Source organism: Pezoporus occidentalis, unplaced genomic scaffold (assembly GCF_034315485.1).
Source record: "Pezoporus occidentalis ecotype Australia unplaced genomic scaffold, CSIRO_AGI_Poc_V1 ctg4, whole genome shotgun sequence".
Classification (NCBI taxonomy): Eukaryota; Metazoa; Chordata; class Aves; order Psittaciformes; family Psittacidae; genus Pezoporus; species Pezoporus occidentalis.
This window is the reverse complement of record NW_026915724.1, coordinates 18113262-18125328: the sequence shown is the minus strand read 5'-3', so window position 1 is coordinate 18125328 and position 12067 is coordinate 18113262. Positions and strand designations below refer to the sequence as shown.

Below are 12067 nucleotides of genomic sequence, written 5' to 3'. Positions count from 1 at the left end.
GCCCATTCAGCAGCAGTGCAGGCTCAGCTGTGCTGCTTTCCTCTTTTGGCTCACCCACCACTAAGCTGAGAAGGTATCAAAGGTTTCATACCTCACCCCTCCTGTTGCCTTTCTTGTTGAGACTGCCAACAGAACCGTCAGTAGTGGCTCAAGTAAGGGATGCTGGTTCAAACACATCATTTTCGTTATTTCATTAGCTGGCTACGGTTTTGGTTCCTGCAGCTCAGAGTCTGTTATTATCCTGTAGCTGCCTGAACAAGCTGCTGTCACAGCAGCTATCCAAGATATAATTAAATGTGCACGTTACAGGAATTAGGACAATACTTCATTTCCATCAATGTGGAGTTAAGTCTATCCTGTGTATCAGCAGGACAAGATTCCTTGTAACAGTTCAAGCTGTAGTTCTCATTGTATTTCATATTTACTAGAACACAGACTGTTCTGTCTTCAGTACTATTTCTCCTATTTTATTTAGGTCAATATAGTAATTTGGTGTTAGGAAGAAAGGTTTCATTTGTTTTAGTAACAAAAGTGCAAGGGGATACTTTTATGGGAGAAAGAATAGAAACTGTTTTAAAAATCTGCTGATTTAATGACTGGCTTATGGTATACAGAGCGAGCTACGGAACCTACTGCTTAAAGACAGACACAAAACTTTACTCAGATGGATCCCATATTGTCTATTAAATTGCTCAAGAAAGAGACCAGAGAAATTTGGCACTTTAGTTGTTTCAGTCATTTGGACGTATGTGGCACAAGACTAGCAACCAAGACGTAATAGCATAGGGCTTTTTCTGTATTATGGTGGTGAGTGAGCTCATGGGGAATGTCTAGAAATAGCTTTTAATTTTTTTCTTAGAGATTTATTTTTTAAGTTCATATCTCTGCATATAGCTGTAATGAGAGAGAAAAGAAGTATTTGCTATGTAAGTTAAAAGGCAAAATGAATGTTCAGATTTAGCTCAGAGCCAGCAATCCCTATTGGTAACTCTAACTTTCTGGTGAGAAGCTGAGAGGTGTGAAATTATGAAGTATTACTCCCACAAACTACTTGAAGCAGAAATGGTCCTCAAAGTTCTTCTAAGGAAAACCTGTGGTCAGCAAAGCAATTATTAGCCTGTGCTGTTGGAGTAAAGTGGAAGCGAGATGCTCCATCTCTGGCAGTGTTGAAGGCCAGGCTGGACAGGGCCTTGAGCAACCTGGTCTAGCGGGAGGTGGCTCAGATGAGGGTAAAAGGAGTTTATTGTTCCTGTCACTTGAGCACAGGCCTTGGCCTTTTACCTTCTGTATGTGGACCATGTTATATTAATTTACTTAAAACACAGATTTTGTGCAAAATTATTGTCCATGAAGTTGGAAGGCTTCATTCTTTGAGCAGTACTGAAAAAAAATAGGCACTTCTTTACCACACAGTCCTTTTTTTTGGCCAATTTTCAGACATGACTGTGATTTTGCATGTGCTAACACAGAACTGTTATCTCCTCAAAGGTATCCCCGGCTGCACAGCATGGTCATCCGTTGCTACCTTCTCATTCAGCAGTATTCCCAAGCTCTGATGGCTCTCACAACCATGGCCTCACTAAGAGATCACAGCACACCCGAGACACTCAGCATAATGGATGACCTTATCACTTCTCCAGGAAAGGATAAGAATGGTTGTGGCCACATGCTTGTCATTAGGGTGCCATCTGTGCAGCTCGCCATGCTGGCCAAGGAGAGGTTGCAAGAAGTAAGAGACAAGTTAGGTCTGCAGTATCGTTTTGAGATCCTCCTTGGGAATCCTGCCTCAGAGCTGACAGTCGCGAAACACTTTGTGACGCGGTTAAAGGTTAGCAGAAACTAAATAGCTGTTTGTGTATCTGTTGTAGTCACCTAACTGTTGTACATGTTTTGTGTTTATTCCCATGTGTTTAGGTTAACTATTCTCTAGGAAAAGGGTGCATGTTCTGTATCTGTCTCCACAGAAGTATACTGTACTTTTTATGAGCATAAATAATTTAGAAACTTGGAAAAGCCCTGAATTGTTACTGGTGTATGAAGTCAAACACTGGATATTATCTCACTTCTTAAAGCTGAATTATCAGCATGGGTCAGATAGGGTTCATGTCTGAAAGCAGAGTGCAGATTTCCATAGGCAAACTAATTCTTTTCACCTACTTATCTGTCTGTCTAGTGTATCTGTTGTCTTCTCTGTCCATCCATCTTCTGCCCTTCTGATAACTGGTAAAACATGCTGATTGACATAGACTCTTTTCAAACCACTGCATGCTGAAAAGCTTCTTCTGCCCAACAAATATGCACCAGGCTAAACTTTTGCATGGGTTTATAAGAGCATGGTTCAACTAGCCAAACCCACTTCCCGAATTAACCTCACTACATTAAAGCAAAGGAAATGGATTGCCTGCCTTAGGTACCAGCCTGAAAGTAATACTGTTTCTCTGTCTGATCCTTGCTTTGAGTCTTACACAGAGATTAATTTTCTGTTTCTGCTATGAGTTATGCAGTGTATTCAAATCCATGCAGAAAAGGAATTAATTTTGTGAGCTTTTCTAAAACTGCTTGCCTACAATCAAAAGCAGATAAAATGTCCATTAGGGAAACTACCACCTCTGCTTCTCAAACCCTGTCCGCAGCAGGAGAGGGTAGAGAGAAAAGTAGTAGTCGTGAAGGAGAAAATGACATGCGGGTAGCAGCTCTGTGCTGCTGGGATTTTGTTTCTTCACTAGGTATTAATTCCAACCTGAAATCATTCTGGACTGTGAGTCCTGTGAGGGCATCTCTGTGGCCCTTTGTGTAAAGGGTTGCATCCCTTACACATTGCTGGAGCAGCCTGTAAGTTCATTGGAGCAGATCAGCATAGAGTGTGAAGCTGTTCTAGGTGAATATCTATGTAGACATTGATCTGGAATAGAGGAATTTGATCAGGCAGATAATGAAAAAAATTCTAAATCTTCTTATTCCTCTCTCCCAGAACACAAGATGCTTCTTTGGAGTAAACAAAGCTGTAGGATTCTGGACTTGTTTCTTTACTTGCAGGTGACTAGAAAAAAAACCCACTCAGTTCTGAAACATGCATATGAAGGGAGTGAGGAGAGGAATTCAGTTGCTCAAAGATAAGCCTGTAGTGTCTTTTTAGGCGAGTTACCTAGGATTGGGTATTTCAGAATGATGAAGGTCACCTGTGAGTCTTGTGCTGGGCTGCCATATCTGCTAGTCTGGTGCCTGGGATAATGTGGGGTATCTGAAATGGTGTGAGCATATGTTTGTGCAACCGATTCCCATTATAAAATTCATCAGACATGCTCCCATTGAATTTGGTTTATTGCAGGCAGTTTTGATTTAGTCTTTCTGTGCTGCTTGACTTTTCTCCTGGTGGAGGGCTGAAGCTGGGGGACTAGAGCAAGTGGGGAACTAATTGCTGCCTGCTTCTACTGTGAGCACCCAGGCCATATTTTTGGCCAAGGGGTACAATATTGGGCTAGTAAGTGCTTTCTGATGAGACTGAGGCTCAAAATGCTGGTTTCATCAATAACAGGTTGCAGCGCGGATGAGACTTCGTCATGACCTTTTTCAGGGGCAGGGAGGGAAAAGTTACAGCTGTTAGTGACCCCGGCTGAAAAGTTTGACTTAGCTTAGCTTCTCCCTAAGAGGGCTTTAGCAGTGTGTGTGGTGCTACAACAGGGCAGGGAAGTTGGGCAGCTGTCTCTACAGTGCTGGGAACTGGACTGTTCCCTTCTCTGTTAGACAAGCCTTCTAGCTATCCAGATAGGTCATTCCTCTCTATCTGGGAGCCAGTCTTCAAGAGAGGTGATACACCCAGAGGTACAGAATGAAAGAAGAGATGAAAATTTAAATAACTGTTTTGTTGACCAGGCATGCTGTCATGTCATACCCTTTAAGCATAACAAGAATCAAACCATCTGGGAGACGTTCAGAAGAGAGGAGCCCAGAGGACTGCAGCTCTCTGTTCCTCATGAGTAAAATGATCAAGAAATGCATCTTCCGTATGCAAGTTTACAGCTCAAAGCCTCAGGCACTCAGGCTTCTTTTTAGGTCCTTAGGCTAGCAGAAAGAAATCCAGCTTTGAATCTGTCTTTCCCTATTAAATTGTCTATCCATGCACTTTTGCAGAAACTTCCATTGTTGGAGAGGCAGGGTAGCACTAAAGTTCAGCTAGACTAAACTTGCCAAGCCAGAAAATCTCTCTCTGCTGCCGAGACTGCTTTACTGAGCCAGTATATGTTGTTAGAGAGTTGGAATAATAATTTCTTTTTGTGAACATGTTATACAGAGGATGCTGAGATCAGCAGGGGAAAGAAATCAAGACTGGGGAAAGAGAATATAACCATAGCAGAAAAGGCGAGTATTACTCTAACCATGTTCTTAATAAAAATCGTGAGTTATTTTCAGTGGAAATTTTCAGAAGGTCAGATGACACATTGAGCCATTGATCTCCTAGTGAATCCTCCTTTTCAATCCCCTTCATCTGGCTGAGATTACTCATAAACCATGGCCTTTCTGGAGAAAAGGAAGGGTAAGGATAGAAAAGGTCAAGGGAAACGTTGAGGCTAGAAGAATCAAGAGGGAATTCAAAATAGAGTTCTTCATGCAAGATGTATTTTCCACCAATCCTGCATAAGTCTTATTGGGCTGTCAAGACAGCTGCACCTTGTTGTCTTGCACATCTGTGCTAAGAAAAGTGTTATATATATGTATTATTTTTAATGGGCAGTTTGAGTAATTTGGGTTGCTGTCATGACTTGGCAAAGTAGATTTTGTGCCTGAGCTACACAAGAGTCTTCTCCATGACTGATTTTGTCCATTATTAACAAGAAAAAAGGATAAACTTTCTTCCAGCAGTGTGATATGCTGTCGCTCAAATATTTGGTGATTCTGTAACGATTAGGGCTTAATTTCCTTGTCTAGAGAGATCTTAATGTCTGATCAGCATGGAAACATAGTCTCTGGGTTATACGGAAAGAGCTTCTCTGCTGATCTGTCTTGACTGGTCAGTGATCTAAGAAGCTGTGTTTTTCCTGGCAGTACCCATAATGTATTCACAGGAATGGTTGGATAGAAGCCTGTGTTTTTGCATTTCAGCTTTATTTAAGATTTTGGTATTGGCAGAGGTAGAATGGCTTGTTTCCTTTCTAAGGGAGAGTCTCTGAATCTTTCAGTTTTACTTCCTTTTAACAGTTACTGTAGGGTGCTGTCTTAGTCAGAAACTGGCTTTATCATTTGGGCACTGTGCAACACAGCAAGAAAGATGTTATCGCTCAAGGTAGAGCAACGTTTTTAGGAGGCTGCATCCAACACAGAGAACACACATGGGCTCATCCAGGGCCAGAAAGAACTGAACCAAGGGGCCTGAAGGTTGGACATAGGACCAGCCTTTCCAATGATAAGGGAAAATGGTGTAGTTTTGTGGTCTTGGTAGACTGTGGGATTACCTCCAGTGAAAGGGAAAATGTTTTTGGTTTTTTTTTTTCATATACTCTTCCATTATGTTGAATAATTTAGCAAGGTTCATTGAATCATTTTCATGTTTCACTTGAAGGTCTTACTGTATCCTTGTATTAATTTCAAAGAACTTTCGTCAGTACCAGCTTGAAACTGAAGGCATCAACTGCACTCTTCTCTGACAGACTGCACTAATACTACACCAGATGTATGTTTCCAGCACTGAATAACATATCCTATGCATCCTTTTGCTTTGCATTTAATGCTTGGCTAATGGTTGGCTACCAGCAAAAGTGCATGCCTGTACCTAAGGTCCCCTTCCTGTTGGCTGTTGAGTAAGCAGTGTATACAGAGAAAAAGTACAAACTAAAAAAAAACATCACAGAACAATATATGAAGGTCATTTAGATGTGATTGGAATTTTCTCTGTTCACAGGCTTGGAGGGGCAATGAGCAGGAAGACTGGATTCCTCGCACCTATCAGGATTTGGAAGGTTTACCTTGCATTGTTATTCTAACTGGCAAAGACCCTCTGGGAGAAACTTTCCCCAGGTGCTGTTATTATTCTTGTTCTCTAACATGTTTAGATAAGCTGTAAGGTGGAGAAGTGGCTTGATAACATCTGGCTATTTTTTCACTTAAAAAATTATATTTTAGAAGACTTTATTTGGGAACAGTTTAAAATTTTGGGAAGTGCAATGTGAGCAAAGTACAGCTGCTTTGTGAAAACTATAGTACTGTTGGGTCAGTTGAATGTTTGTGCAAAGTACCAGGGAGCATAACTTCTGTGCTGAATATTTTAAAAGAATTTTATATTTATTGGCTAATAAAATTATTCATGAATATTTAATAAGCAACTGAAGATAGGGGTATTCTTCAAAGTCAGAGAAAACAAAACTTTCTTTTTTCTTGGGTTGGGTTTTCTAGGTCGTTGAAATACTGTGACCTTCGACTAATTGACTCAAGCTACTTAACCCGGACTGCGTTAGAGCAAGAAGTAGGCTTGGCATGCTGTTACGTCTCGAAGGCGGCAATTCGAGGGCCTGTTGTAGCTCTTGACCTTAGTGAGAAGGAGCATGAGAAGGCTAATGGTAGCGAGAATGAGTCTGATGAGCTGTTGATAGACTTGGACCGACCCCAGAGTAATAGCAGTGCCGTCACTGGAACGTCAGGTCAGTTATTCTGCTGTTGTCTGAAAAACAAGTCTTCATTCCTGCATCACTGGAAGTTGAATGCAAACACTGAGATGTAGGTTGCTTAGCTGCGTCCTGCTGCAGGCTACACAATGAAATGTTAGCCGCAGATTCTTTCCACAGTGAGCAGTTTTCCTGTCTACCACTAAAAGAGGATGCAGTGGGAGGATGGTATACTGTAGCTATATTACAAGCTAAATCACTTGTGATTTTTGTTTTTAAACTTACATTTCACATTTGTTGCTAGTTCTGTCCAGTGGATCCTGAAAAGATCTTAAAAATCAGAGTGGAAATGGAGGCTGTAAAAATTTAAGAATATAAAAATGCTCTGGAACTGCAGGGGTAGCTATGGTTGAGGATCAGTATTTGCCGCCTTGTCAAGACCAGCACAGTGGCTGGGTCTTGCCCTACCTCTTCAGGCATCTGTGGAGCCTCATCTCCCAACAAGACTTCCCTTCCTTGCATTCTTCAGCACCTCTGGGTCCTTCCGTTTGTTTCCCTATGAGTTTGAGGTATTGAGATAGCAGAACTATATCTTTGCCATGCACCAGATCTTTCCATATGCTAAATAAACCTGACTGGTATGGAGGAGGGAACATAGCCAAGTTCACGTTAAAGTTGCAGTGAAACAAATACTCTGTTTTCCATAGGAAGGAAGGTCAAGCTGATCTATATATACAGTGGTATGTTACACTTGAAGTTTAGGAAGCTGAACCATGAAATTCCAAATCCAAAGGCTGTTGCCTCTCCAGCAAGAGGGGGACAGATAGATGTCAATGATTTCTTTTCACTGCCCTAAGCCATAGCAGCGCTCATTGAACAGAAGTATTTGTATGCTGGGATTGTCCCATAGATCAGATGAGTTCATGATTTTCTTATGCTAGCCAGTGTCTGTTCATTGCCTGCTCTTTGTTTCCCCAGGTTCCCTGGCTGACAATGGTGTGAGCTCCTCGAGTGCTGCAGACAAGTCCCAGAACCAAGCACCATCACTTAACTTTCAGACTGTGGCGCACAGCTCAGTAGATGAGGGAACTTTCACAGCTGGAGAGACCCTGAAACAAGAATGTGACTCCCTGGGTAACCAGATGGCGAGCAGCACCACTTCAAAACTGTCATCACTGTCTTCGGTCTCCCAGACGTTCCGGTGGCCTGCCCACTCAGCCAAAGACAGCAAGGCCCTCCGTGCTGCACTGCCGCGCATTGTCATCCTGTCAAAAGCTGCCTACTGTCTCCTGAGCTCACAGAAAAGCGGGAATTTACCCTCTTCCTCATCCCTCCTGCCTCATGCTGATGTGTCTTGGGTAGGCTCTCTGAGGCCTCTGCTTCACAAGGACATGAGCAGTGAAGAACAGTCCCTCTACAACAGGCAGTGGACGACAGCCCGGCAGCACCATGCAGACTTCAGCAATCAGGGTGAGGCGTCTGGCTCAAGGAGTTTTCACCCCAGGCGGCTGCTTTTGACAGGACCACCACAAGTAAGAGAACAGTTCCTTCCTCTTGCCTTATTAGCAGGACCGATCATGAGGACTGCAGATTGTACTGTAAAGGCACCCTGCAAGGTTGCATGCAGTAATGTATTTTGAGGTCAAAAATCAGTCAAATTTTAAGGTTAAGTCCATGCTGGAAATGGTAGGGAGAGGAAGAGTAATGCTGTATGTCATATGAGGAAGAGTAATGCTGTATGTCATATGAGGAAGAGTAATGCTGTATGTCACATGAGGAAGAGTGATGCTGTATGTCATATGAGGAAGAGTAATGCTGTATGTCATATGAGGAAGAGTGATGCTGTATGTCATATGAGGAAGAGTGATGCTGTATGTCATATGAGGAAGAGTGATGCTGTATGTCATACGAGGAAGAGTGATGCTGTATGTCATACGAGGAAGAGTGATGCTGTATGTCATATGAGGAAGAGTGATGCTGTATGTCATATGAGGAAGAGTGATGCTGTATGTCGTATTTTAGCCTAAATGAAATACCTGTGGATGGCACTGGGCATAAAATTGCCATGCGCAATCAATAGGGCAGCAGTTATCATTGCCCATCTCCCTGCATACAAAAATGATACTGGCTGTGGGTCAGATTGTGCTCCCAGATCAACTTTGTACAGTCTTCAGCATAATGGGGAATATTATGTCTTGTTATGTTTTTAGGCAGAGGTAGAACGGGGTGGGCCCAAAGACATTTATCTGAAATGTACCCTTCCTTCACCTTAGTCTCAGCTGGGATTTAGACTTCTTTCCATCTCTGGCTCAGGTAGGAAAGACTGGCTCATACTTGCAGTTCCTAAGGATTCTCTTCCGCATGCTGATCCGGTTGCTGGAAGTAGATGTGTATGATGAAGAAGAAATTAATGCCAGTAAGTATTTAGTAATTGTTCTTAATATGCATTATAAAGAGCCTCTCTTACATAGTATTCAGCAGTGACAAATTTTGAGGCTCACAGGAAGACTATAAATTACACCCACCACTTGTCATGTCCATTAATGTGTAGCCAGACTTACTGTAGGTGTCTGTGTATATTTCAGTATATATTAATAAAAATGTAAATTTTATATTTGGCTTAGCTGAGAGCTATTATATGTATTTTTGTTTGATATACTTGGATAGCACTAAAATGAAAGTGAACACAGAACTGTAAATGGGTAAGGACTGCTCAGATTATCTCTCCTGGCTAGTTTTTAAGCACCAGTTGCTTTTAAGCAGAGAGGATATTTAAGAGCTGTCTGTTTCTGGCTGAGCCATTACTGCTACTTATGTTTATTTATAAATTAAATGCAAGTTTTCAGTAAGACTGTTCTCTGCAGTTTACAGATCTTATGCTGAGGAAAAAGGGGAGGGGTCTTTGGATTTGTGCTCATTTGTTGGCTCCCATGGATCCATTAACTGCTGTGGCAGAACTTTGCCTTTAGAAGCCCAAATCCTTTTAAAAGTTAGTCCTCTTCAGGGTGCTATTTACACAACTCTGTGCTTTTGTAGTGAAGAGAGCTCTGTGGTGCATAAATCTTATGACCATTAGACTAGCATCCTGAAAATCCCATTCTTGTCAAACCTTTGACAAGACTAATGTGTATTTCTGCTCAGAAAATCCTATTAAATTAAGAACAAATATATTTTTCTTTGATCTGGGGCTCTGGGGGCTGTTATTCCCCTATTATTTGAACTAAAATACCCCAGAAACTTAGGATGATAAATGAAAATGTAAGAGAAGTTGTGCATCGTGCTGTCTGGCTTGTTGCGATCACAGCAATGTGTCACACCCCAGCCAGGAATGCATGGAACTCCATCAGAAGAGTAGTTCGGGTTTGTCTGGGTTTTTGGTTGTGGCTTTTTTTAACTCCCACTACTTCTATTGGAATGCTTTTTCAGAGCCCTAGCATTCTGGTGATTGAAAATACTATTTTATTCTCCAAAGATGTTCCTGTCCCAGTTGTAAATGTTCTCTTTGGGACCAAAGAAAATAATAATGTAAACTAAAATACTTTCTATCTTCTTTGACGTTTACTTCTATGGTGTAGTCAGATAGCAGCTTTACCATCAGTCATCATTCATCTAGGTGGCCTGGATCTTCTTACAGGATCCTCACAAATGACGGGCTCTCCATTCTCCATAGTGGCTCCTTGCCTGCACATCTATTTTCAGTTTATCCTTCTGGTACATGGGTGACCAGAACTGAGTGTGGCATTCTGTGGGATACTTAGCCAACCCAGTGTACTTGTGAGTTGGCTCATGTATTTCCTTGCATCCACTGAAAGTCCCATGACTGATGAAACCAATGATTGCACTTCTCTCTTCCATTCTCCCATTTCCCTGGCACTGATATGTGGCTTGTACTTGTGGGTTCTTCTGCAACTCAGTTGTTTCCAACCGAGGTGCCCACATCCTGCTGCAGAAATGCCTGTTATTAGTCCTTGATTGTACATATTACTCATATTTTTAATGTTAAATATCACCCAGTTTCTGTTGTTACAGTTTTTGAGGGCATTGAATTCTTTGTGGATGGTCTTTGCCTCCTTCTCCATATTGACAATGACTCTCAGAATGTACCATTGGCAAACTTAAACCAATGGGTTTTTTTTGAGTTGGTTACTTTAGAGGAAATATTAAACAGGGTGTACCTCCACTGATCCTTTACCTTCATTGGTAATCAGCATCTGCCTTAATGCTTACAGTGTTACATGCTGCCATCTTCTGTTTAATCAACTTTTTCAGTTTATGGACCATTCACTGTCTCCACCTGTATTAATAATTTGTCATGTAATATTGTACTAAATACTTAAGTCCAGACGGATAAGATGTGTTGTTTTTCCTTTGTTCAGAGAAATAGATGCATCATAGCTGTATAATGAAAGTTGCACAGGGTTGCTTTGGTTAAGCCATGTTTTTACATTTTTCATTTACTTCAATGTCTTTCATAACTCCCCAAGTTTTGAATATTACCAAAGTCAAAGTCATGGACCCAGAGCTCTGTAGATTCTTGTGTCTCCTCTTGAATGGTGATAATATATACTTTATGCTTGCATTGCAATCAGTCTCCTGCCAGATGTCACAAACCTGTTCTTTCAGAAAACTGGCATGGAGATTATTCTTTCTCTCTGTTTCAAGTGTGTATTAAGATGTCAGTTTTGTTTCTGTCTTGGCCTATGGTAAACCTTTTATTCCCTTGAAAATAGAATCATCAAAGTAAAAAAAATTAAAAAATGTATTTAAATTTATATAGTTGAGGTGATGTAGCAAATAAAATGATTGTTTTTACGCACTTCTCTGAGGTCTACCTCAGCTTGACATTTGATAGAGCTTTTTTTGTCACACACTTGCTGATGTTTAAGACAAAACTTCATTCACTAGTGAGCTTTTTCCATTCTTCATACACTTTGTTGGTTCTTAGTGTCTTTCTGGTGTAGTCCCTCTGAAGCCTCTTCCTCCTTGTGTTTTTATTTTGCTTGATATGCTGGTTACTGGTTGTTTGACAACTGCAATTCCAAGAAGTCAGTCTCACTCATGGGCAAGTCCCTGGGGTTCTCAGGCCAGCTGAGCTTTCTCAGGATTTTGACAAACTAAAACACTTCACCTGACCTCCACCGGATGGTAATTTGAGTGAAGCACAGTGCCAGTGAGGTTAATGGCCTCTGAACCGCTGCTGGCTCACTTCCTATCACATCAGTCAGGGCAGGGTGTGCCCATGCTTGTCTGTAGACCCAACTTTCATTTCATCTGAATTTGCTTTTCTAAAATCAGTGACCTCAGTTACACACTGACTTTTGTGTGCTCTGGCATCTTATTTTAAACTGAATCATCTCATGTTCAACCACAGTTCAAAGCTGCTCTCCTTGGCCAGTGCTTTCTAATGTTCTCATTACGTAAACTTGATTTTCTACTTCAGATTTCTCTCTGTTGGATCAAAGAAGTTCCAG

At 41.4% G+C, this 12067-nt stretch overlaps 1 protein-coding gene across 12 annotated transcripts in view; it reads left to right on the top strand.

Moving 5' to 3' along the window:
* Window positions 1-12067, top strand: part of GREB1L (GREB1 like retinoic acid receptor coactivator) — a 139835-nt gene that overhangs the window by 114685 nt on the left and 13083 nt on the right. For all 12 annotated transcript variants that reach the window (XM_062632859.1, XM_062632868.1, XM_062632867.1 and 9 more), the window contains 5 exons: window positions 1489-1828; window positions 5897-6012; window positions 6388-6632; window positions 7575-8128; window positions 8910-9012. In XM_062632859.1, the coding sequence (XP_062488843.1) occupies window positions 1489-1828; window positions 5897-6012; window positions 6388-6632; window positions 7575-8128; window positions 8910-9012 (1358 nt within the window). The remainder of the gene's footprint in view (window positions 1-1488; window positions 1829-5896; window positions 6013-6387; window positions 6633-7574; window positions 8129-8909; window positions 9013-12067) is intronic.